Source organism: Staurois parvus, unplaced genomic scaffold, assembly GCF_062004578.1.
Source record: "Staurois parvus isolate SC_StPar_1 unplaced genomic scaffold, SC_StPar_1.0 ptg000268l, whole genome shotgun sequence".
Taxonomy (NCBI): domain Eukaryota; kingdom Metazoa; phylum Chordata; class Amphibia; order Anura; family Ranidae; genus Staurois; species Staurois parvus.
The window spans coordinates 113,305-139,285 of NW_028318064.1; the positions used below are offsets into that span (position 1 = coordinate 113,305).

Sequence of the window (25,981 nt, forward strand, 5' to 3'; positions counted from 1 at the left end):
GAGATCAAGCTCAGGTAAATACTGGGGGGGGGGGTGCTCGGGGGAAGCACCACACAGGTTGTGTACCTTTATGTATAGAATTATCCTGAATCAGTGGAGTATCATCCATGTGCACACATGGGCCCATTAGCCCCAAATTGACTTTAATTTTGCTCTGCTTTTTGTTTCTTTCCTCTCTTATATTTTGATGTTTATGTTATATGTATTTTTAAAAGTTGCATGTGCAAAGATGGGGTGTCCGTAGATGTCCAAACATTTTGCAGTGCCTGCGCATCTCCCATGGCTGTGCAGTTATGCTAAAGGGACATGCCAGGACCCAAAGGCTGGGTAAAGCCCTTCAGAGCATCTGCATATTACTAAACAATTAAAAATGGCAGCACCCGTATAGGGCGCAGGGCCATGTTTAAGGGGGCTACAGTTCCTCTAAGTTTCTTTTTAGCCTGTTTTGTCTCTTTTGCCTCTATCATTTGCATAACCATTGTACCTGAACATTCAACTTCACTTTTTATTCCTTCTGTCCATTTTTTTATTTCTATTTTTCTAGGTGAGCCTACAGATCCTAAGCAGTAGCTGTAAAGCACTTCTGACCTCATACATACTCACCTCCATGCTGCAGCATCTATGTAATGATGCAGCTGTCCCATGCCAGCTCTAAGACCAAGATCAGAGGTCACCTGACTGCTGATCACTCAGCTCTGAAGTCTACTCCAAGAGGAGAGCAGTGTCTGTCACTCTTTCAGTACTTAATGGATTTCCAGGCTGGGGAGGGAGTGGGTGTGGCTGTCTCATGCTCTCAGCCCCATGCTGAAAAGCAGAGCCCCCTGTCAAGGAGGCAGCGAGGTGGATATTGTTGGGATTGTCTAAGCCTGGCTCGGCTTCCCCCTGTCAACTGATCCACTGTAGTCCACTAAGACCTGACTGTAGGTTACAGGAGAACAAAATTAATTGTACTCCTGTGACCCTCAAAAGTACAACCAAAAAACTTCAGCCTTTATTTTTTTTAAATCAGAAAAGAGATTTCACCTGTTGTTTTATATTCCCCAGTGTGGATCTTTACCTTGTCCCAAGCTCTTAAAAAAACTTCTTGCTGCCTTTAAATTAGGTTCACATTTTCCCTTTGTGTTTTTATTTTTAATTAAAAATTTAAATTTTTTAGACAATGGATATAAAACTGATATACAATTGATGTGCTGTCCTATATCTAGATAGTAGGAAAAGAGAACACTAAAGTATCTCTGCATAACATGTGGCTGGTGGCACATGGAGCAACAAGTATATCAAATGTGAAACATTATATAGAGTACATTGTAGGAAAATTTCACTTTAACGTGTCACTAAACCCACATCATTAAAAACTATCAATAAATGCTGTATTACATGCTGTTAATACTCATTCAGTCACTATAGGATTAGTTTTCTGTATTCTGCAAAAAACCTGGTTGATCCTGCAGCCCTCTATCTCCACCTTCTGTTTATCTCCCCAATTCAGCTAGGGATTTTGCAATTGTGGTGGCAACTCTGCACATGCTCTTTTTTCAGTGAGTTTCAATGCTGAGAATTTACTCCCTACCACATCTAAGCAGCCCATGTGCCTATAAAGCCACACATGTGGGAATATACACAGTGGTAATTGACAGCCCACTCCCTCCTTCCTCCTCCATGCCCAGTAACCAGCTAAACACAATTGGGGAGGAATATCACATTTAGATCACAGTATTACTAAACCCACAACAATAAAATCAGTCTGTATATGCAGTAAAGCATGCTTGTTATATTCACTTTTGAGCCTAAGGTGTTAATCCTCTGCATTGTGTAAAAAGATTGTTTGATCCTTTCTTCTCTATTCTTTCCCCTTTTCAAGCAACCACAACTTCTCTCTAGACTGAACCATAGGCATGCATATGCTCAGTTTGGTGTATATTACTAGGGAGGGTTTTTTTTTACTTGGGAGAGTGCATGTGATCAGCACAGGGCCAATCAGCACTGTCCAGACAGCGGTCAAGGGATTTCCATCCTCCTAGAGCAGAAAGAAAACTCCTCCTACAAGCTTTAACCAGTGCTGTGCTGAAGTCACAAGACTGCTCTGAATGCTGATGAGAAAAGGTCTTCAACAGTTTATATTTACTAAAATAATTGCACTTCCATGTTGTGTTACATAGTTAGTCTGGCTAAAAAAAGACAAACGACCATCCAGTTCAACTATAAAAAAAAAAAAAAAAAAAAGTTATAATCCTATACCCACAGTTGATTCAGAGGAAGGCAAAAAAAAAAAACCAGCAAAACATGATCCAGTTTGCTCCTACTGGGAAAACAATTCCTTCCTGATCCCCCGAGAGGCAATTGGATATTCCTTGGATCAACTTTACCTATAAATGTTAGTATCCAGTTATATTCTGTGTATCTAAGAAACAATCCAGGCCTTTTTTGAAGCAATCAACGGAGCTGGCCAGTACCAACTCTTGAGAGAGTCTATTCCACATTTTCACAGCTCTCACTGTGAAGAAACCATTCAGTGTTTGGAGATTAAATTTCTTTTCCTCCAGACATATAGAGTGCCCCCTTTGTCCTCTGTGATGACCTCAGGGTGAATAGCTCTACACCGAGTTCACTATATGAACCACTGATGTATTTATACATGTTGATCATATCCCCCCTTAATCTCCTCTTCTCAAGAGACAATAAATTCAGTTCCTCTAATCTTTCCTCATAGCTGAGCTCCTCCATGCCTCTCATCAGTTTGGTTGACCTTCTCTGTACTTTCTCCAGTTCCCCAATGTTCTTTTTGTAAATTGGTACCCAATACTGAACTGCATATTCCAAATGAAGTCTCACTAATGACTTGTACAGGGGTAAAATGATATCTCTCTCTCTCTGTGTACTGTGGGAGACCAGTTATAGTGAATGCAGGGTCATGGATCTAGTAACACTTTAAAATAAAACAGGGAAAACTTACATTAACTTATGGCAACTGTTTTTTTTTTTAAGTTCAGACTTAATCAGCTATGATTTGCTATTCTAAAACACAGGCTGGAGGGGCGTGACACTGACTGATTGGCAGAAATCTGCCCACACCATGTTATTTCCACAAAAAAATAAAGATTTGTTTTCCAAAATATATTTTTTATGCCAATAGAAAACATTTTATTGATATTATTTATTTATTTTTACTCTGTATTCCAAAAGCTGATTTTTTTTTGTTTGAATATGTGACTAGCAGCAGAGGACTAGAAGCTCCTCCTGCTTATGTTTCCCTGCAGACAGGCTGGGAAAGAGCTGGGTCATGTGGCAGCAGTAAATTGATTAGGAAAAAGGTAGATTTTTTTTTTAATTAAAATAATTACAGTGTCATCATCCACATATAGAAATAGAAGGGACAATGTAAATTAAACAGTGTGTGTTTAGTATCACTTTAATAACCGAGAATGCATATTCACTGACAATACATCACAGGTTCCCTTTTAGGCAAGAAATTTGATAAATGTCTCTTATTAACTGTCCATTTCAAAGAGTTAAAAGTGCAGTAATCTGATGTTAAGGAATGTGCTGTGCCTAATTTTTATTTCTTTTACTTACGTAAAGAACATAAGAGTCCCAGATAAGACATACTGTATGCATTCAGTGTGACCTTAAGAGCTTCAAGGATTGTTCACACGGGTGACTTTGTAGTGGCAATAAAGTCATCAGTAGTCAAAGCAAATAATCTCACATGATTTGCCACTGTGCAACGGAACTGAATCTATGCAAACAATTTTCTGCTAACGACAGCATTGCTTGGCTGGCATCTACAATCTCCACTATGTATTCTACAGGGTAATATGTAGTATGTAGCTATGCTATAAATCACAAGTTTCATTCATCTGTTTTTGCAGTTTATTGTTAATGCTAAATATTTAAACCACGTACAGAGCTATTTTACTTTTTAAATCCCTGCTATACATTTTATAAATGCGAACAATAAAGGTTGTAATTTTCAAATACACATTTTCAAACATTGGATCTATAACTTTTTTAAAGGAAAAAATAAGGCATGTAAAAATAATACTGTTATTAGTTTCATTTATCTATTCTGGAAAATGAAGCAAGGGATCTAATGCATAACAAAAGGATTTTAAAAAATCAACACTAGTTGTCACACCATGCCAACAATTGCCATGCACATATGTAAGAGTATGAATTTAAATTTGTTTCAGCGATGTCTCCTCTCCACACCTTAAAATATTTTAGCTTTTGTAATCTATCCTGATATATCACACAATGGTTCTCAGGACATACAGGTGTAGCACTTACCCATGAAGTAGCCACTGATGTTTGGGTCTACTGACTCTGTATGCCAATTACCTTCTCAGCATTGCCACACCATTTGACACACAAAAGATGAAGGGAAAATATTTATTTGTGCAACACACAGTAAACCAATAACCAAAGGATGGAAAAGCAGTAATAAACACTTTAGCAAGTACATGGAAAAAGGTACAAAACAATGTGCGACTCAGTAAATGACAAGCGGGCCAATGACTTTACCCCCAATTGCTATACAATGTGGGAGGCCTGACTAAGGGGCGATGCTAAAATAGTGGTCTGACAGTATCTGAAACACTCTATCCCACTGGCCAGTGCCTTGGGGACCAAATTCAGGGTTGGAGCGCTCACATGTGAGTCCCACAAACCTGGGTGTAAGTTTCTAAATGGTGTCCCAAGCGGCAATACTGTTCCGTTAACTAGTGTAGAGGGGATACAACCAGTGGCCTCTCACATTGACACATAGGATGATAACTTGTCTCCTTCTGCTGTCTGGTTGGGGCTCAGCAGTGCCAGCTACTGTAATGTCCTCCCCTTGACCTTGACAGTGGCGTTCCTATAGACAAGAAGATGTCAGCATCTCTGTCTCTCTGCATCCAGGCAAATCATCCTGTCAGCTTCTTGCTGCATGGTGTGTGCTCTACAGTGACCTCACAATGACTGCCTCAAGCCCAGGAACAGTCTTTCCTTTTCTTCTTCTATAGTGTTCTGGTAATGCTGGGATCTGTTGTTCCAAAACACTCTAACACCAGGTACTGTCTCCCTGGGGACTACATCTCCCACAACTCCTTGCTATGGAAGGAACGTTTGATCCTTTCCCAGGTTGCACAGCAATAGCATTACTGTTTCCTTTGTTTTCCTGGGTGGTTTGGGCTTTCCCCTGTTGTGTCTGTGGCTGCACACAACCCTGGAAATGTTCAGTGTTCACTGGCAGACAAGGAGAGGTAAAATATCTGCAGCAGCGATTGTGTACAAGGAATATGAAAAAAAAAACTTATGTAATTAGCACAATCCCATAAATATCAAAGTCTGCTGATTAAAGCACATACCGGTATATATGCTTTAATATAACAGAGAAATGACAAAGCTCAAAGATAAATGTTTGCATTTTAGTACAGGAGATCTTTATTGCTACATTGGCACACATGCAGGACAAAAATTGCTATCATACATTGGGCTAGTGAAGACACAAATTAGAACAATGGCTGCAATCAGCCAGCAATAGATCACAATAGGAGTGATCTGCTGCTGCAGGGAGAGGCAGATAAGGGATCTTGTCAGTTTTTGATCAGTGAATACACTGAAATACTGTGAGCTACTATCATAATCGAAATATGGTACAACAAGCAAGTGAAAATTGCATCAGAAATACTAAACGTATTTCATGTTTTATATTCAAACATAATCCTTGGTCATGATAACAAAATTCCATATTGGGGAACGTCATTCTTAGGACAGGTGTATACAGCTGTTTCCCATCTGCACTGTGCTCATTATTAGGCATGAGGATCAGGTTTGCTTTCTAAAAATTTACTTTTTTTCATTGATTCTGTGGGCATTTTGTTTATTATTGTATGTTGCGAACACAGAATGGGAAGTTGTCATTCAGTGATGCCAGTAATACTGTCAAAAAACGAATGGCTTCTGGCTGCAGTAGGAGGTTCCTTTTGGCGGACAAACACCCAAACTTCAAACACCCAAAGTTTGGGGTAAACCCTTGAAAGCAACAAACAGGAACTTCATCCCTACTTTGTAATATATATATATATATATATATATATATATATATATATATATATATATACACACACACACAGTATATGTATATATATATATATATATATATACACACAGTATATATATATATATATATATATATATATATATATATATCTTAGCGAGAGGGCATATACACATTCAGAAGCTCATCTTTACGCTATAGCAATGCCAAGCAGCTAATAACTTTCTGGGAAAAGAGGAAGCTATATTATATACACATACACACACATACATACATATTTCTCTTAACCATTCTGGTCCTTGAAATTAACAGATTTTCACTAAACTATATACGACTTTCAAACAATAAAGTGCTGGTGTCTACACATATTTCCTTCTAAAACAGTAAGTGGTAAATAGATTAAATCAATTGGGGAGTTTATTTATTAAAAATTCACTTGAGGAAATAAAAAAAACAACATTGTGGGTTACAAATCCAGACTGTGCTGTTTTTCAGTCATTCCATTCAGGCTGAACAGGATAGGGTAAGCTAGAAATCTCCACCCTCCACAGAGTGAAGAAATTGCAGTGAGTAGTTTGGTTGCTATGCATGTTAATGACTTTGTACCCTGGGCTGTAGGATCTGTTTTAAAAGAGGACAAGCAAGCAAGGCGAAGCTCAGAGTGAAGGTGGAGAACAGGCAGTGAAGGCATCAGCACAGAAACAGTGTGAGCGCAGCTTCTGCGAACTCTGCACACAGGCAGACCTTCAGGTAGCACAGTTTATAACAGATCTCTATATTATAAGTCACAGAATAGGAATTGGGACATGAAACCTCTCTATGCAGCAATCATATTACTCATTCTAGCAATCTGCACACTCCAAGTGGAAGGTAAGTTTCTTACTCATTTTCTTAATGTCATTTCTCTTACACAGTTGTTTAATTTCATTAGAGGATACTGAATAGTCTTCTGGTTGTATTTTTCTAGTAACTAGTAAATGTATACATGTAGTGACAAGGTATAACGCACCTTGTTATACATGATATAGATATGTATTCCTTGAAAAACAATACTCTTATATTTGTACTTTGTATAGGACTTTTACATGATGGTAAATTTTAACAGGGAAGCATAACTGAGTGTGAATGCATTGATAAGCTGTGTTTTAGCATTACATTTTATTAACTTTTAGAAAACTGTACATCCACATAATGATAGCACAGCATTGATTTAAATATAATGCACACAATATATAAATATATACAGTATACATATGTGTTTGTTAGTTTCCTGTGCGTCATCTTTTTTCATCTTTTTTTTCCAAGGGTCAAAATGCAAATGTTCTCGGAAGGGTCCAAAAATTAGATTCACAGATGTTCAGAAACTGGAAATCAAACCAAGACATCCATATTGCGAAGAAAAGATGATTATGTATGTATTATACCCATTATACCCATATTTTGTATTTTTAAGCATGACAGTTAATATGTAAAATTAAAATTTAGAAATGTACTGTATTACTTTCTATTAAGTCTAGTGAACATAAGAATGTTCATGATCCTTAATGCCATTTTAAATTTCAATGCAGCTTTAAAACAGGTTGAACAAGAATGCTTAGATTGAACGACAGATCCAGGCTAGATCAGTATTCAGTTTGTAAACTAAAATTTGATTTATACTAACAGCTTTACTTTTTTCTATAGTGCAACTGTATTCTTTAGAGATACATCCTATTTTTCAGTAACATAGTACATAAAATCATAGTACAATAAATCGTGGTTAACCGAGTTGCATTATTCTCTGCAGACCACACAGGTCAGCATGCAAATGTTAAAGTGGATCAAAAATTTTCAGATTGAAGAGTTCCCTTATTCAACCTATCTCACAGTAACTACAGCAGCAAAATTCACATAACAGTTTCTAGCTGTGGTGTTTTGGGTGTTCTTGCATTTTTGCCTTTGTCCGTGTTCTCAGGGTTGATTAATGAAGGTGAATATTTATTAAAAGGGACTCTGCAAGGTTCACAGATTTATTTTCTAACAAATGTGCATAGCAAAAAGTTTCACTGTGCATGTTTTATGCAGTAACAGATAGCACCATACTTTGGTTCCATCTAAGAAGTGGGGAATAGCAAGTTTCCATACAAAGGACTTGTAGGCACTAGACCACCTATGTTAACATATTGATATGTATTTGCATGGGCTTCAGGAAAGCTACATCTTTGAAGGATTACTTTTTAATTTGGGCATAAATTGTACATAAACTAGCATGCAGGATGTTGACAGGAACAACAGTGAATTGTCACCGCTTCTGGGGTGAATGAGCCGTTAACAGTGCAGGTTCTTATTCATCAGGTGTGGCCATTGAGTTGTTTTAATTCACCTTGAACAATTTTGTTTTCTGACTAATCTTATGTAAAGTCCTAAAACCTAGGCAATTCAAACAAAAGCACATTATGAAAAATGATAGTGGTGGTTACCAAGCTTGGCCTTGTTCATGCCCACTTTCTATCAGACAACATGGATGTCTTTCACATTGAAAAACAAAAAGTGAGGCTCAGAAGGTAATAATGAGGGAACCAAGTTTGACATTTACAGTTAAGATTTAATGTAACTTCAGCTGCTTATTTTTCTGAATCTACAAGTCATTTTGAGATGCAGCTTTCACCTGTTTTTGGCAGTGTTTGAATTTACCAGATCTGTGACAAGTTTACTTTAAAGTACTTTGGAGTCACTGTTATGGAGCAAGTGTGCAGTAAGTAAAGTGATAGGTGGCCAAACCAACAAATATAGAGGCTTGTGAGGTATGAGAGAGTGTTGCAACACACAACTATTTTAGGAAAAGTCAGTGCATGTATTATCAACATTTAACATATCCCCCATATAATATATTATGCAGCCTATTTCTCAGGCTCTACTGATAGTAATAGCGTACAGTTTTCACTAAACTCAGTACTGCCACAGCAAGGTGGCAGCTGTATGTGCAAGTGCACACATTGTCAGCATTTAAAATGCCACTCTTTCTGCACCCTTACTCCAGCTCTGTACTGCAATTTTTTCAGAAAATGCAAAGCATTCCCTGAATGGCACCTGTGCCAACCTCCTGTATTTAGAATGCATCAGACCAGTTGCTCAGCATGCTCCATGAACGTACGCAATTTTAAAGCATGAGATGTTTGGTATCTACAGTATTTACTTGGGGTAACATCTTGTGTTTGAAAAACTGTGTGAGATATAAATTTGTTACACCCACACACCATAGGGACTTTGTTTAAAAAAATATATAGAATGTTTGGGGGTTCTAAGTAATTTTCTAGCAAAAGAGCTGATTCTTATACTTGTGTAAAAAGTTGCAAATTAGTTAAGTTGGCATCTACTGTATCCATTTCAGCTCCAGCAAAATACCTACACATCTCTGCAGGCATCATCCCTTCCCCAGTATTTACAGCCGATGGTTGGCTTTCTTGTAATAGCAATCAAAGAGACTAACTAGCTGCTTGAATGCTATTACAATCAGTGGGAGGGGACATCCCCCCCTCCTTCGACTTTAACAGGAGCTCGCGTTCCACCGGGAGTCCCAATCGACCAGCCGATGTAGCCTCCAGCTGGTCAAGGAGCCAAACAAAGACCGAATTAACTTGGTTTGGCTCCGTTAAATAGTAAACCGAAAGCGATGACCTGACATCACTTCTGGATTACTTGAAAATACACGGCTCTATTTTTGAAATGAAATAAAAGCATTCAGTCACACCGATCTTGATGTGATTGAATGCTTTTAAGGGCAGAGGACAGATTTGGAGTCTCATTGACTCCAGATCCCTCCAAAAATGGTACTTGGTATTTATCTAATGCCTAATACCTATTGCTGTCACATGGGACATTTACATTCCTTGGGAAAGCAATAAAATAGATTTAAACAATTAAGTAAAAGTATAAAAATAAATAATAATTTAAAAAATTGCCCCGTCCCCTCATGCTTGCACGCAAATGCGAACGCACATGTAGGTCCCGCACTCACAGAAACAGCAATTAGCCCACTCATGTGAGATATTGTCACAAACATAAGATCATGAGCAGTAATTCTAGTACCAGACCTCCTAAATCTAAAGTGATAACTTGTAAAGGCTTTTAAAGCATTGACTATTGATAGCAAAATTTAAGTCATTTGTCGCATTAGTTGCAAGGGTGGGTGAAATTTTAAAGCATGACATATTTGGTATCTATTTACTTGGAGTAACAGCATATTATATATTGGGCTTTTTTTTGCATTTCAATTTTTAAAAAGTGTGTTTTATCCCAAAAAATTGCATTTGAAAAACTGCATTTGAAAAAAATTCCACCAATGTATTCTCTAGGGCTTCTGCTTTAAAAAATGTATAATGTTTGGGTGTTCTATGTAATTTTCTAGCAAAAAATACTGATTGTTACATGTAAACAAGAGGTGCCAGAAAAGACTTTTCCAGAAAAGTCTGGAAGTGGGTATACATGATCTACTGTAGTGGAAATTTTTGAAGATATAAAGAGATGTTATTGCAGAATCACTTTGAAATGAAAATGGGTACTTTGTAGAAGAGCGAACAATAGAAATTACAACTACTGTACACATGTAAAATACTCATATTTACACAGAAGCTCTCCAGTCAAATCATGTTTGTAACTACTGTATGTTATTTAGCTGATTGTTACGTGTCAACTGCCACATTGGACATGAAAGGCACTGAAATTCCAGCTTTCTTCTAAGGATAATTGAACCAAAAGTCAGCTGTGCACATTTTATTCCTTAAAGTTCTTAAAACTTCTTTTTCAAAACCTGGTTTATATTTAATAGGCATTTACAGCAACTTTCTCAAAATAAGTTAAATGTCCTTAATTATTTGCAATAGTACACTTTGTCTTCCAATGCAGTGCACCAGCAAGAAAAAAGTAGGTTTAAAATGATATTAGGACTACCATTCAAGCCTTGTCCTGTTACAACAAGCACCTTTGAATCCTCAGGATGTAGTAAATTTGCATTGTGGACACCACCAGCATTCCAGGGAGGAGTATTATGAGGTTTGTTGCTATCAGGGCAGTGGCACTAGCACATCACCACTACCATAGTATCACATCAACAAACGAGCTTTACAATGCCTACAATGCACATTCTCTGCCAACTCTGCACGTGATAAGCTTTAGAAAAAGGAATGGGAGCACATGTTTCTATATATGTCCAATATGGTAGCACTTGCTGGAGAGAGGCATCTATGAAAGAAGTCAAAATGATGTTTCATTGTAATGGAAAGCACAAAATACTTTAAATGATGTTAAAACAAATCTTACACTATTTTAAACTTTTACAAGTAAAAGTTTTACCTAAAATTAGAAAACAGGTTGTCTGCTATTACCTTTGTAGCACTACCCTCGTAAGGACTGCTGGATTTGATTTCTGTCCCCCTAAACTTTGCAAGGCCAGGCAACATTTCCCACACTTTGCACACTAGAGTCAAAGAAGAGCTGCGTTAGAGATCTGGAGGAGCAAGTTGCAACACTGGGCAGAACCGACAGCCTTGAAAGGGGTCTTCTGCTCTCTGAGCAAGTAGCTAATGGGATTGATGTTGAGGGTGGAGGGGCTAATAAGGATTATCAGGTAGGAAGATGGGTTACTGTAACAAGAGGGAGTGGTAGGGGCTCACAGAAATGGAAGGCTGGCCCTGGGTTTGTGCACCCAGATTTGCCAAGTTGGGTGAAGCTGTGGGGGTGGCAAGCTCAGGGGTGGCAACCCTGGATGTCACTGCAATCCATAACAGCTGGGAGGGCAGATCATCTGGGAGGGGTGGTGAGGGCAGTGCAGGAAGACCTAGACAGCTGGTGGTAGTAGGGGATTCTATAATCAGAAGGACTGATAGAATAAATTGTCGCCAGGATCGCCTCAAACAAATGGTTTGCTGTCTCCTGGTGCCAAAGAATGTGGTGGACCAGGTTGATAAATTACTGGGAGGAGCTGGGCATGACCTAGCTGTCTTGGTCCATGTTGGAACCAATGACAGAATACATGGAAGGTGGAGGCTCCTTAAGAATCTATTTAAAGAACTAGGTTGCAAGTTGAAGAGAAGGATATTCTCTGAAATATTACCTGTGCCATGCACAACTCAGGAAAACAGGGGGAGATTATAGAACTCAATGCATGGCTAAAGACCTGGTGTAAGAGAAAAGGATTTGGGTATCTAGAGCACTGAGCTGACTTTTCATTGGGGTGCAGCCTGCATGCTAGAGATGGTTTGCACCTAAATGGAAGGGGGTCTGTTGTGCTGGGGGAGAGGTTTATGGGAAGGCTGGAGGAGTATTTAAACTAGGATCGAGGGAGGAGGGAGCATTAGATTATAACGGGGTAGACAGATCAGACAGGGGTCAGTACTTATTGGTGGGTGGAATGGGGAAAGATGGGGAGAGGACTATGGCAGGTGATAAGAAGGTTCCCATGTTAAAAATAACCACTGGAATTGGTACTATTTGTAGGGAAATAAAAAATATGCAAAATACAAGTGCACAAGGTGTCAATTGATTAAAGTGTTTGTTCACTAATGGCAGAAGTCTGCCAAGCAAAATAAGTGAGTTGGAAGCTTTGGTGCATGAACAGAACTGTGATTTAATTAGTATTGCTGAATCTAGGCTTCATTCTTCACATGACTGGGCCATTAATATTCCTGGCTATGTTCTCTTTCAGAGAGACAGGGTAAATACAGGGTGGTGTCTGTCTCTATGTGAGAAGTGATCTCAGAGCAAATGTGAAAGAGGACCTAGTTGATGGAGAGTGTAATGAGGCTGAAGCATTATGGGTGGAACTGCACATGGGGGTGCGTACTACAAAGGTAATCATTGGAGTTTGTTATAGGCCTCCCAGTGTTAATGAGGAGGTGGAGACTCAGCTCCTTGCACAGATCAAAAGGGCTGGGACAGTGATAATAATGGGGGATTTTAACTACCCGGAAATTGACTGGAGTAATGGTACTGCAGGAACAGTTAAAGGGCAAAAATGTTTAAACCTACTACAGGACAATTTTATGGTACAGTTCATAGAGGCCCCAACTAGGAATGATGCTCTGCTGGACCTGGTAATCTCAAACCATGTAGCGCTTATTCGGAATGTTCATATAAAAGAATATGTGGGTAGCAGTGACCATAACATGATTTAATTTATTGTTGGCTGTAAACAGCAAGCACATATGGGAAAAATAAAAATGCTCAATTTCAAGAGAGCTAATTTACCAAGGCTGAGAGCTGCTCTCCAAGACTTAGAATGGGAGGGAATATTGGCATCAATGAACACAACACAGAAATTGGAGTTCTTCAAAAGGACTGTATGTGAACACACTGCAAAATATATTCCCATGGGTAGCAAGTTTAAAAGGCTAAAAATCAAACCTATGTGGCTTACGGCCAAATTTAAAAAAGCTATAGATGATAAAAGAGCTTTTATTAAATATGGTATTGAAGGAATGCTATCATCATTTAAACATTACAAAGAATATAACAGAATATGCAAAAAAGAAATAAAGGCCGCAAAAATTGAGAATGAATGACAGATTGCAGGACAAACCCAAAAAAATTCTTCAAATATATTAATAGCAAAAAAAAGGTCAGGTCCGAGCATGTAGGCCCTTTACAAAATAATCTAGAGTGAGTGATGGGGACAAAAAGAAGGCAAATTTTTAAAATACCTTCTTCAGTGTATACAAAGGAGCATGGGGGAGCTCTTGTCCATAATGGGCATGGTATTGACACAGCCCCAGATGATCCACTTTGGCTCACAATTGGTATGATCCAAAAATATTTAGACAGAATAAAGGTGAATAAAGCACCTGGATCGGATAGCATATACCCACGGGTCCTTAAAGAATTGAGCTCTGTCATTTCAAAGCCATTGTTTCTAATTTTTAGGGACTCTTTAATGCCTGGTATAGTACCACTGGATTGGCGTAAGACCAATGTGGTGCCAATATTTAAAAAGGGGTCGAAATCTATACCAAGTAATTATAGACCTGTTAGTTTAACTTCTATAGTTGGGAAGATAATGGATTGTTTAATAAAAGACCACATAGGTGAGTTCTTGCTGGAAAAAAATATTTTAAGGAACAGACAGCATGGATTCATTAAAGACAGACGTTGTCAAACAAATCTGATTTCTTCTTATAAGTAAGTGACCAAAACCTTGGACAGAGGGGTGGCAGTGGATGTGGTATACTTGTATTTTGCAAAAGCGTTTGACACAGTTCCCTATACACAGCTTATGTATAAGATAAAGTCTACAGGATTGGAAAAATCTGTATGTTAATGGATAGAAAACTGGCTAATAGATCGTATTCAGAGAGTAGTGGTTAATGATTCATACTCTGAATGGTCTAGGGTTGTCCCTCTCCCCTTATTTGGCCCAGGGAGTGTAGGAGTACTCACAATGTCTCCTGTTAGCTTAGTGGGTTTGTGGCTGATTTCAGGCCTTATGCTGGGATGACTCCTTCCCTGCTATACAGGCTGTCCTCTCCAGGAGACGTTGAGGTAGTAGAGATCCTCTTCTCCAGTGACCTGCCTGTAGATGGGCTCTCCTCCCTGGGGCCTCCTCCCAGGCTCTACACTCCAGCCTCCCTCAATCCATCTTTCACCCAACACTACCGCTGCTGCAGAGGCTCTGCCACTCTTAAGGATTGCCTTGGTCACCATGCCCAACCTACTGCCAGGGGATTGGCCAACGTCCCTCAAACATGCAGATCTGGGTCTCCTCCCATCCCCCACCCCTCTTCCGGAAAATTCTCCAACTTTCTGGAAGGGTGGATGGGCTCCAGAAGCCTTGACCTGTTAGAGCCTTGCAGCCTGTCCTAAGGTGATCTCACTATTTCACTCCCAGACTGTCTCATCTCAGGCTGCTACTCAGCCTCTGTCTACAAAAAACAGCCTATCTAGCTAACCTGGAGAGCATTACACCCTTATTAGCTACACGATCTCATGTGTGCCTCCCTGAGGCTCCAAACACACTGGCTTAAAAAAATTCCAGTGCTTTTGGCAGAAAAAAATGCTAATTGTGACTTTTTTATACTAGCATTTAGTGGTGTTTAGTGTTTTTTCTGCCAAAAATGCAACACAGAAGAGTTTTTTTCTGCCTCCAAAAACTAAGTTTTAAAAATGTCTCTAGACTACCTAATGTGCATGAACACATAGGATAATATTAGTTGCTTCTACAGGCAAAATGCTAAACTCCTCTAGGAGTAGCGTTTTTATAAGCCAGTGTGCATGAAGCCTAAACCTTACTATTAAGGGCTTAACCTCATTACTAAGCCCTACCCCAAGGACCTAAGCCAAGCCTGCGCACCATTTCCCTGCTGAGTGAAATCATCCTTATTGGTAAAGCTTAAGCTGGACATATATAACATTTTGTTTGAAGTTTTTAGGTTTAAGAACATTCCTTTGATTTTTGTAATTGTTAGTGGGGTCAAATCGATATTTTTGACCTCAGAAGAAAATTTGACGGAACAGGATGAAAAAACAAATGAACTGCTAAAATTTACTTTCCATTGTAGGATATTAGATTGTAAAATCAAATGCTAAGCAAATGATATTTGTCAAGTCATCTAATGTCCTGAAAATTATTAGGTATGTTCTTAAAAATATATTAATGTATGGCCAGCTTTAGCTAATACACATTAGGGTTGGGGAGGCCAAGATCTGGTAGTAAGAAATGTGAAATCATGCACAAAAGAGGATTTCTATATAATAGTAATAGCAGGCATCTTGTGAAGCCCGGTCTTAAAGTATATATAAACTCTAACACTGAACTTCTCTATGATGAATCCACATGGGTGGAGCGAAACATGTCAGAGAACTGTAGTCAGGAGGAACTTATGCTGAAGCTGTATTTTCACCTCTCTGTAAAGTGGCTTGGCTTTGGTATGTGGTTGTACCACCTTCTGTTCTCGAATTTATTGAACTTTTTTCTTTTGCTTTTTGGCCTTTTCATTATACCTTTGGAACAAATTTGTTATACAGTATTTCTTTGAGAAGTGCCAAAAAATAATCTTGACAGAAATACTGAACCACGTCCTCTGCAAACTTTCAGTTATCTCAAAGTTCTCATCTTGGACTATGAAATGATTAGCTTTTATGTTGTGAGAGAGTAGGAGTACTAGAGTAGTTTAGCAAAAGGCACTTAGCAGTGCTGACAGCACTCAGTCCCCAAAAAAAGCTGTGTGTTGTCAGCCCACAACAGGACTTATATGGATATGGCTGCATTGGGGAATGTTGAATGTAGTTTGGAAATATGAGATATGCATGTATTGCAGAGATGTGCTGCATAGTTTTTTTTTGCCCTAACATACAGTACGGTTTGAAAGAGACAAATGGGTTCTAGGAAAGGTGGATAAGTGAGTACAGCATGATCAGATGATGCATCTGTTCCACGCCGCTTCTGAGATCAAATAAAGCTAATCATTAGCTTCTCTGTCTTCTGTGAGCAGAGAGTGGTGTCTGTCAGTCACAGACTCTCTGCTTTGCCCCTCCAGTGATTACTAGAGCACTGGGATGTGGAGGGGGTTGGAGTGGCTGGCTTAGGTTCTCAGAGGCTCCCTGGGAGGCTGAGCCAGCAGCTGGTCCAGGAATCTGGGTGGATCACGACCATATGGTCAGGATCTTTTCGGAGCCTGGACCAGCTCTGTGACATCAGCTGACAGCGGGTTTTCAAAAGGGATCACAGGAGCGCAAAACGAACTGCACGGCTATGTTCCATAGGAGAAGTAAAGCCATAAAACGTTGGCTATACTTCTCCTTTAACTTGGATATTTAAGTTATTTAGACTTGCCCTCATGTTTAATTATATCTGTTTACAATGACTTCAAGGCAGTTTCAAACACTGGAATTACTGCCATGCAAACTAGCTAAAATATCCCTGTGTGTCATTAACATAGTCAGCATTATACAGCGCATTGCATTGTGTGAACTGGAAAGCAGTGGGGCCTTTCATTTTCAGCTTTGGAGACACCAGAATGTCATGCGACTTTCGACTGACTGGTGGGAGACTGTTGTTCTAAATATATAATGTGCCAAAAGGTACATGATTTGGACCAGCTCAGTAAAACATTTATTTATTTACACAGTCACACAGATGAACATAAATAAAAAAATGAAGCTTAAGTCTGATGTATAATAAATTTTGCTATGCACGTATATTGAAAAATATGCGAGATCTAATCTATTGGAATTCAAGAGAAATGTTCCGAATTTTGTTGAGACAAGAGAAACGGCTGAACCACTCTAACATATGCAGGCATACAATCATTGCGCTTTATAGATTATTTATGCCAACCGTTTGATATATACATGATTTTTTTACCAGACAGAACAGTTATGTCTTATGAACTGGCCAGTAATCAATGGATTCGGTTTGATGGAATATTTTCTGTTACATTTTTAGGATGCTACCATTTACTGTAGTATGTAGTTAAAGCAGAACTAAACCTTCCTATTCTCGTCAGCTACCTTAGCCTCTGTTTGATCTGCAACTGCCATAGTACTGCACATGTGATCAGGTATGACACCAGCCATTTGATGGTGTGACAATTTGGTTGAGAGTGCAAGCAAATATGACATTTAGCATTCTGGAATGCCGGGAATGTATTGTTTTTTGAAAACCGCTTAAATGGGTTTAATTTTGCTTGAACTATTAAGTTGTCTAATAGACATGAACTGTGGAAGCTGAGCACAAAAAAGGCAGGAAAAGGTCAAAGATTATGCAACAGTATTGTTTGTGGCCTCCCTGAAGCCAATTTGTAATCCAAGACTAACATACCATGCGATGTTCTATACTGTGTCTGTGAACATGTAGTCATCTTGGCTGTATGCCTTACTGCTGCTTTACTGATGACTTGTGATCTGATCACGGATTGAGGAATAACCAGGAAACAACAGAGGTAAAGGAAAATGGTAGAGGTGCTACCCAACTGTTGGAATCATCTTGGTAGAACTCTTTACTCATGGTTTTCAAGAATTCTTTGTCTTCTATGGTAGCTGCCAACTCATTGTCTTTAGGGGTTACCTCGAACACTGTGTTGCCGATGTTGTTATCCCAGAGATTAAGAGCTCTCTTATTGTCTTGTATGATGTGCTGTTGTGCAACTTTTTCAAACAGTCTTTCTTTCACAATATATTTATGTGGTCGTTGTGCAGAACAAGTTGTTCCTCCATTTGACAGGAAATGTGTTTTAAAGGAAGAGACTGAGTAGGACCTCCTGTCCTTGTCTAGGCAGACATTACCTATGATGACCCATCCTAGATCCAGACGCTGAGCATATGGTGCATTGTGTGGACTGTTGATTTGATGACGAACTTTGTGCACCCTTAGGATGTCTCGACCGTGTAACAGCAGGGTATCGGCACTTTCATTGAGGGCTGGTATTTGGTTGGCTATGTGCTTTAAGTGATAATGGTGAAAAGCAGCTTCAGGAGTAGGGATCTCCTTTTTGATGCCTGGAATCTGGTTGGACTTAGTGATAGTGAACAAAGATATTTCCACATTGTCATTCAGAGGAGCAACTACCAGACCACTGACTCTCTTACCTAAGACTTCTGTAGTGCCGGAACAAATGCTTAGAGTATACAGCAGAGCATCTGCAGCTATATTCAACAGTTCAAAAAACTGTGTTCTTACAAGAGATTTGTTACTCTGATCATCCAGAATAGTATACAGTCGTATGGTCTTTTCAGGTTGACCTTTGGGGTATACGTGTACCAAGCATATCTTTGCACAGGATTTGTCACAGAATCCTTCTCCACAGACCTCTGTACATGTAGAGAACACTGGGGTGGTAGGTGTTGCTTCATCTGGGCGCTCCCCGCCTTCCTTTGCCTCAGGAAGATTGTTCGTGAGAGTAATAGAGTTGTGCGAATATTGATGAAGAGCTTGCAAATGGTCATCACTGTCACACTCTATACATTTGATGGTCGCTTTACAGTCCTTTGCAAAGTGTTCTGTGGAGGCACAGCATTTGTAGAAAACGCCAAATTTCTTCAAAAGTTCCTTACGTTCTTGGAGGGTTTTCTTTCTGAAGCCGATACATTTCTTACGTGGATGTGGTTTGTTATGTATTGGACACTGGCGATTTGGGTCCTAAATTCTCTTGTTTTGATCAGTCTTTTCAAGAACTGTAGCAGGTTCAGGTAGAACAATAGTCCTTTTCACTAACGCTGGACCTCTACGGTCTCTGTGCGACATATGTGTGTTCGTAGGTCTTGGAGAGAGTGTACCAAGAGGGTTACAGTCCCCATATGAGAAACGTGGGTCATTCCTAGTGTCTGCAATTCTTTTGATGAACTCACAGAAGTAGGAAAAAGGAGGAAAGGCAACCCTATGTTTTTCCTTATACTTTGATCCAAGCGCTGCCCATCTTTCTTGAATTCCATATGGTAGCATGAGAACAATAGATTTGATGCCATGAGAGGTGTTAAGGTAACTGAGACCAGGTAAGTTGATGTCAGCCTTAGCAAGTTGAAGCTCTAATAGAACATAGCTGAGTTCTTGAAACTTTAGATTGCCGCTAGCAGAAATCCTTGGGAAGCTTTGCAACCTTTTGAATAAAGCATCTTCAATGGCCTCTGGGCTGCTAAAGGTATGTTCAAGTCTGTCCAAGCTGCATTAAGGCCTGCAGCAGGGTTGTCAATATGAACTTCTTTGAGCCTCTTGATGCATTCAGTAGACTGGGGACCTAGCCATCTGATGAGTAAATCTAATTCCTCTGTGGCATTGATGTCTAGGTCACTCATTGTGGCCTTAAAAGTGGATTTCCAGCCTCTGTAATTTTTAGGTTTGTCATCAAACTTGGTGAGGCCTGTCTGAACAAGCTCTCTGCGAAGCATGTATTTAGCAAACTGTGATATGTTCGTGTTTTCAGATTTTGGGTGCATGACTGCAGGATGTGCCGGTTGGTGGACTTACGTGGAGTGACTCGGGAACATATGTTGCTGCTAAGGCATTCAATGCCAGAGCTGGCTTAGAGTCCATTGGCATGTTGGTTTGTAGAGTGGTGTGTTTGCTAGGAGGTACTCTGTTGGTGCCAAAGTATGATGGTCTATTAACCACTAGCCTACAGGGCACTTATACCCCCTTCCTGCCCAAGCCAATTTCCAGCTTTCAGATCTGTCGCACTTTGAATGACAATTGCGCGGTTATGCAACACTGTACCCATATGAAATTTTTATCATTCTTTTTGTGACAGAGCATTCTTTTGGTGGTATTTATCACTTCTGGGTTTTTTATTTTTTCTTAAACAAACCAAAAACCACTGAAAAGTTTGAAAAAATAATCGTCTTTTTTTTTAGTTTATGTTATAAAATTTTGTAAATAAGTGATTTTTCTCCTTCACTGATGTGTGCTAATGAGGCTGTAGTGATGGGCACTGGTAGGCTGCATTGATGGACACTGATAGGCGGCACCGACGGGCACTGATAGGTGGCACTGACTGGCACTGATAGGCGGCACTGACTGGCACTGATAGGCGGCACTGACTGGCACTGTTAGGCGACACTGACGGGCACTGATAGGCGGCACTGATGCACACTGATAGGCGGCACTGACTGGCACTGATAGGTGGCACTGACTGGCACTGATGGGTGACACTGAAAGGCAGCTCAGGTGGGCACTGATATGTGACATTGATGGGCACTGGCAGGTGGCATGGATAAGCACTGACAGCTGGCACTGATTGACACTGACAGGTGGCACTGCTGGGAATACACAGATCATCAGTGCTCTGATGATCTGTGTCCATGTCCCCTCCGAGGAATGACGATTACCAGCTCTCCTCTCCTCAAGGGCTGTCAGCGTGACAGCTCGTGAGGAGAGAAATGCCGATAACTGACATTTTCCTGTTTACATGTGATCAGCTGTGATTGCACACAAGCTGATCACATGACTGAGCCAACATCTTCGGCTCTTTCCATTGATCGGTGATCCGCTGTGTCTGAGGGACACAGCGCGCTGCACACTCCCGTAGCCGCGCATGCGTGGTTAGAATGGGAGGACGTCATTTGACGTCCTCCCAGAATAAGAGAACCGCCTTGCACCCGTCGTACTATATGGCAGGCGGGAGGCGGTCAAATACACACCAGTGTCTGCAGCTAGCTGAGATGCTGCAGTCTGATGTATTGGAGGATATGGTCTTGAGGTACAGTAGGTGCAGAGAAGAGACTTTGATGGAGTAGTGTGGCTGCTGTGACAGGGAGTTGATGTTCTGGAGAGGTGTGTGAAGAATCTGGGACATAAGATACAACTGAGTTTCTGGAACTGTTGTCTGTTACGTTTTCACTAGTGGCTTGTTCTAAGACCCTTAACCTTGCCATGGCTGTGGCATGCTCACATTGTTTTTCCAAAACTTCAATTTCTGCCTTTTGGCATGTGGCTTCAGCTTCTTTCTCTGCTTTCTGATGTGCGGCCTGAGCCTCCATTTCTGCGGCCTGAGCCTCCATTTATGCTTTCCTATGCGCGGCCTGAGCCTCCATTTCTGCGGCCTGACCCTTAATTTCTGCTTTCTAATGTGCGGCCTGAGCCTCCATTTCTGCTTTCCTTTCGGCAAAAGCTGCCTGAATTTTAGAAGCTTCAGCATCAGCACGGGCTTTTATTAGTTGTTGACTGAGTGTAGAAGACCTTGATTGTATGGATTTGGAAGATCTTGAGCGTCTAGTAGATGCAAAGCGATAAGATCTGGATTCATGGAGCTGTGTTATTCTCACTTCTGCCTTTGTCTTTGTTCGCACCACTAAATTGTCTCTTTCAAGATTGAGCTCCTCAAAACTCATTAATTCTTCCAATGTCCTTTGAGTGTTGTGATGCTTTAATAGAGCAATATATTGGACACAGTCTTTGATAATTCTCATAAGCAACATTCAATTGCTGGATAGCGCCCTCTAGTTGTATTGGCTCATGAGATTGGTGGGAGACAGCAGACATGCATTTAACAACATTAGACCATAAGTCATTAATATTAGACAGCAATTCTAACTTGTCAGCATTAAGATTTTCTTTCTTTCTTAAAAGTTCACAGGCAATCCATGTGGTAATGTATACAGATGCAGTATATAAACTTGCAGTTGTAAAACATCCACATCAATAATTTGTCCTGACACTGATGAGTGTTATGCTGGGATATACTTGGAGGCATGTACAGACTTAACTCTCTATAGCTGTTATATCCAGTATCCATATAACATCTCACTGTGTATTGTAGCTAGCAAGGATTCTTATGAAGACATTTCACTGATCCTTTGACTTGCAAGGATCCTACGAAGCATTCCACTGATCTTTTGACTGTTCTCTCTCTCCAATGTAAGCATTGATAGTGTGATCTCTGTAACTTACAGTTGTGATGAGATAGCGATAACTTCAACCTTAGTTGGATACCACAGTCAGTGACTCAATTGATAAGACATCTTGTAGATCTTGTGAAGTTTATTCCATAAACTGAGAGAATCTTACAACAATGAACATTTGATAGGTCAAAAGATCATAATGTTTCCTGCTCCATGACATGAGGCTAGAGCTGCAATGCATTTCTGGGAAAGGGGGAGGGCTATCTATACAGCATTAACTAAACCAAAGGAAAGAGGTGCAGAAAAAATATAGAAAACACTTAAACATATGACAGTCAATATGACAGTCATGTGAAACATGACAGCCTACATTAGGATTTTATCAGCGGTTTGTTTCTTGCTTTCTTCTGACTTCTTAGTATGTTTGGTGATGTTTCCAATTATAGCCTAGTTTATTTGCTTCTTTTGAAGGACAAATAGCATAATCTGTTTGTTTTGAAGAATAAAATGCATAATCTGCCCAATTTTCCATCAGTGCATTTGTTTATTATTTTTGGTTATTTTATAGGAAAGCTTTTGTATTAAAGGTCCTTTAAATTATAACTTTATAATGAACCCTAGTCAGTATATTACACTCATTTTCAGTGCCCTATGGAACTGCCTATAAATTATTATTGAATTTTTACTTCAGAATGTGCTTTATATGCAATCTCAGCATGATCTAAAACCTGCAAAAATTAAGTGCTACCCTTCATTACATTAAGCTTCAATTATTATTGTAGTAGGTTCTGTCTACCAGGTTTGCTCACTTCATCTAAAACCCCATTCACTTGAGGACAATTATTTAAAAAAAAAGTAAGCACAGCTTTTGTACGTGGAGGTGGCTTTTTACACATCGGTCAAAATAAAAAAAAAATCTAACCTGGGATTTCCCAGAGGCATGTTTATCTTGTGTTGGTGTATATCTGCCTGTCCCAATCTGTGTTACTCACTATCAACCAGTGCCCTGCAGTCTTTGTTCAACCAAATCTGTGAGTCTGAGTTATCACGATCCAGGTCATCCTTTAATCTGTGTATTTCAGTGTTTGAAAGACTGTATTATACAGAACAACTGACTTTCTGCAAGAAATTAAGAATGTTAGTATTTCCCCTGAAGATCAGTGACCTTTCAATATGGCCTGCAGCTTGGTGCATTTACATGGTCACAGAACTACTCGGTGAAACCTAATAGCCTTATAACTTGCAGCAGGGGGTACAGCACCCCCATATATATTTCACTACAAAATGTGACTTTGCACTTACACACAAAAATATACTTTGTAATTTTTGTCACATATGTTTAAAGTTATTTCTGTGCATCCTAAAGAAAAGCACATGTGTTTAATGTGATACAATATACCAGTCAGGGCAGACATGTGGTCACCAGAGAAACTGAATAAATAAGATTTTTAGTATCCATATAAACAGTCTTGTTTTTGAACAGCAGTTAAGTCATCAGGTACATCATAAAACAAAATGTTATTTATAAACACATATTACTGTTCATTTAAACAAAACCATAAAATACGAAGTTGAATGCAAAACTTAGAAGACTAAAATGAATATTAGATACAAACTGGCATATAATTACAGTAGGATTAAATACCTATGTGGATAATCCACAAATCTGTTAGCGAAGTGCAAAGTCATTGTCACATCTTGCAGAGGAAAATTAATCACAAGGCTATTTACATATTAAATTGTTTTTGGGTTGTTTTTTTTTTTTTGGTAGTTGTGCCAGATATCCCAAATGTTTAACAGTAGATGACCTACATTTGTGAGGCACAGCTGGTATGCGTGCTTACTTAGTGTCTTACTAGAGCCAAATATATTCTTCAAGGAGAGCTTCTGGGTAAACATATAAAACAATGATACTAAATCATTTTTTAAACAATGCTAAAATTGGCAGCAGATTTTGCAAAGAGAGAGGTTTACCTAATACTGCTAGGCAATATACTTTAAGCACATAGGCAGTATCTGTTGCTTGGCAGAAGTGGCGAACAGCAGGGCCAATTCCTGATCAACCATGTAGGTGGTCACAAGCCAAATTATTTAGAGCCGGCTGTTTGGGTTTAGGGCAAGGTCACAAGTGAGCTCCGCATGTTAGTAATTGTTCAATTAACAATCATGCACAGAAAGTCTTCATGGTAAACACGATTATATTACAGAAAGCATTGGGAAACAGTCTGTTCTGGTTACATATATAGCATGTAGAAGAAAATTCTCAACGTTGATAGAATCACAAACATACCACACCATGTTTTACACTGGCTTTAAATTGTATTCTAAAATTAAATAGTTCTTAGAAAAATCACTCCACAAGCTAAATACTATAGCAGGTACACAGAAATTAGAAGTGCTTACCATTGTCCCAGATACATTCAATTACTGCCTGTAAAGATATGTAGGGAAATTGTTCAAGGTTGGAGTGGTTGATACACCTACTGAGGTAACTGAGCAAGAGAAAGCATTAAAAAGTAATGGTTGGAAACCAGTACAAAGAGAATTTTCCTTACATTTTTGTGGGATTTTTAAGGCAACCTTGAATCATATGCAAAAGAGTCACTTGTTAAAATATTCACCATTTTATTTTAGCAAAAAATATTTTTTGTTGTAACACATTAAAGTGCATAAAAATAATACATACTTGACCAATATTAAGAACAATAGTTTATAACTTTGTGGTTTATGCAGTATACGTTCGGTGGTATCCCTCAAAAGCGGATTTCCATCTTGCAACCCCAAATTTGACTGCAGATATATATTCAGCCTGGAATCCAACGCATTTCGAATACAATAATATAGATTGTTCTTCAGGGAAAGGATACCACTCTATAATAATAATTATGGTCAGTAAAACAACAATCAATACATATCCTTACAATTAAATAGCAATGAATCAACCATGAAAAACGCATGACTTACATAACCACCAAAAATAGTTGAAAGAAGATGCTTCACTGTGTTTAAAAGGCAAATTTCCTCCATAGCTAAGGCCATCAAATGATGTGCAAGGACCACTGGTGCTGCATCACAAACACTGCTGCAATGAAATATGTGTATAATGTCAGCACCTGTGGTAGTGAGCTCTTATTGATCCTCAACTTGGGGTTCCCCAGGGCACGGAGTCTAAGCCCCAGCCTGCTTCTTCACCAGAGCCCCTGATGGTGGGGATGGACTTGCAGCAAGCTGGGACCAGGTCGCGGCCCCCAGGTACGCCCAGCTGAGGTTGAGGAGACCACTTGCGGGAGTAGAGTATAATGGGAGGAGACAAATGGAATCTGATAGGAAAGCCGAGGTCAGGACAGGTGGAAAACAAGCAAGGTCAAAGAACAAAGCCAGGGTCGGTACACAAGTAGTCAATGTAGGATTCAGACAATAGTAACACGCGGGAGCTCCAACAACTAGAAAGTTGCTCAGGCAAAGTGGCCTAGTCTGAGCAGGTCTTATATAGACAGGCAAACAAGGAGGCGGGCCAGGAAGTGATGGAAGGGAAGGAAATAAAACCCAGAGGACAGCAGACTATGCCCATAGATGAGCACAGACAAACACATGAGAAGGGATCAGGAACAGCACTGCAGCAAGAAGGTAAGAACACAAACA

The 25,981-nt window shown here is 39.5% G+C and overlaps 1 protein-coding gene across 1 annotated transcript in view; it reads left to right on the forward strand.

The window, feature by feature from the left end:
• Positions 1-6,601: 6,601 nt before the first annotated feature.
• CXCL14 (C-X-C motif chemokine ligand 14) overlaps positions 6,602-25,981 on the forward strand; it is a 51,789-nt gene continuing 32,409 nt past the window's right edge. The window contains exons 1-2 of the mRNA XM_089681509.1: positions 6,602-6,910; positions 7,346-7,451. Coding sequence (XP_089537635.1) covers positions 6,847-6,910; positions 7,346-7,451 — 170 coding nt within the window. The 5' untranslated portion in view covers positions 6,602-6,846. The remainder of the gene's footprint in view (positions 6,911-7,345; positions 7,452-25,981) is intronic.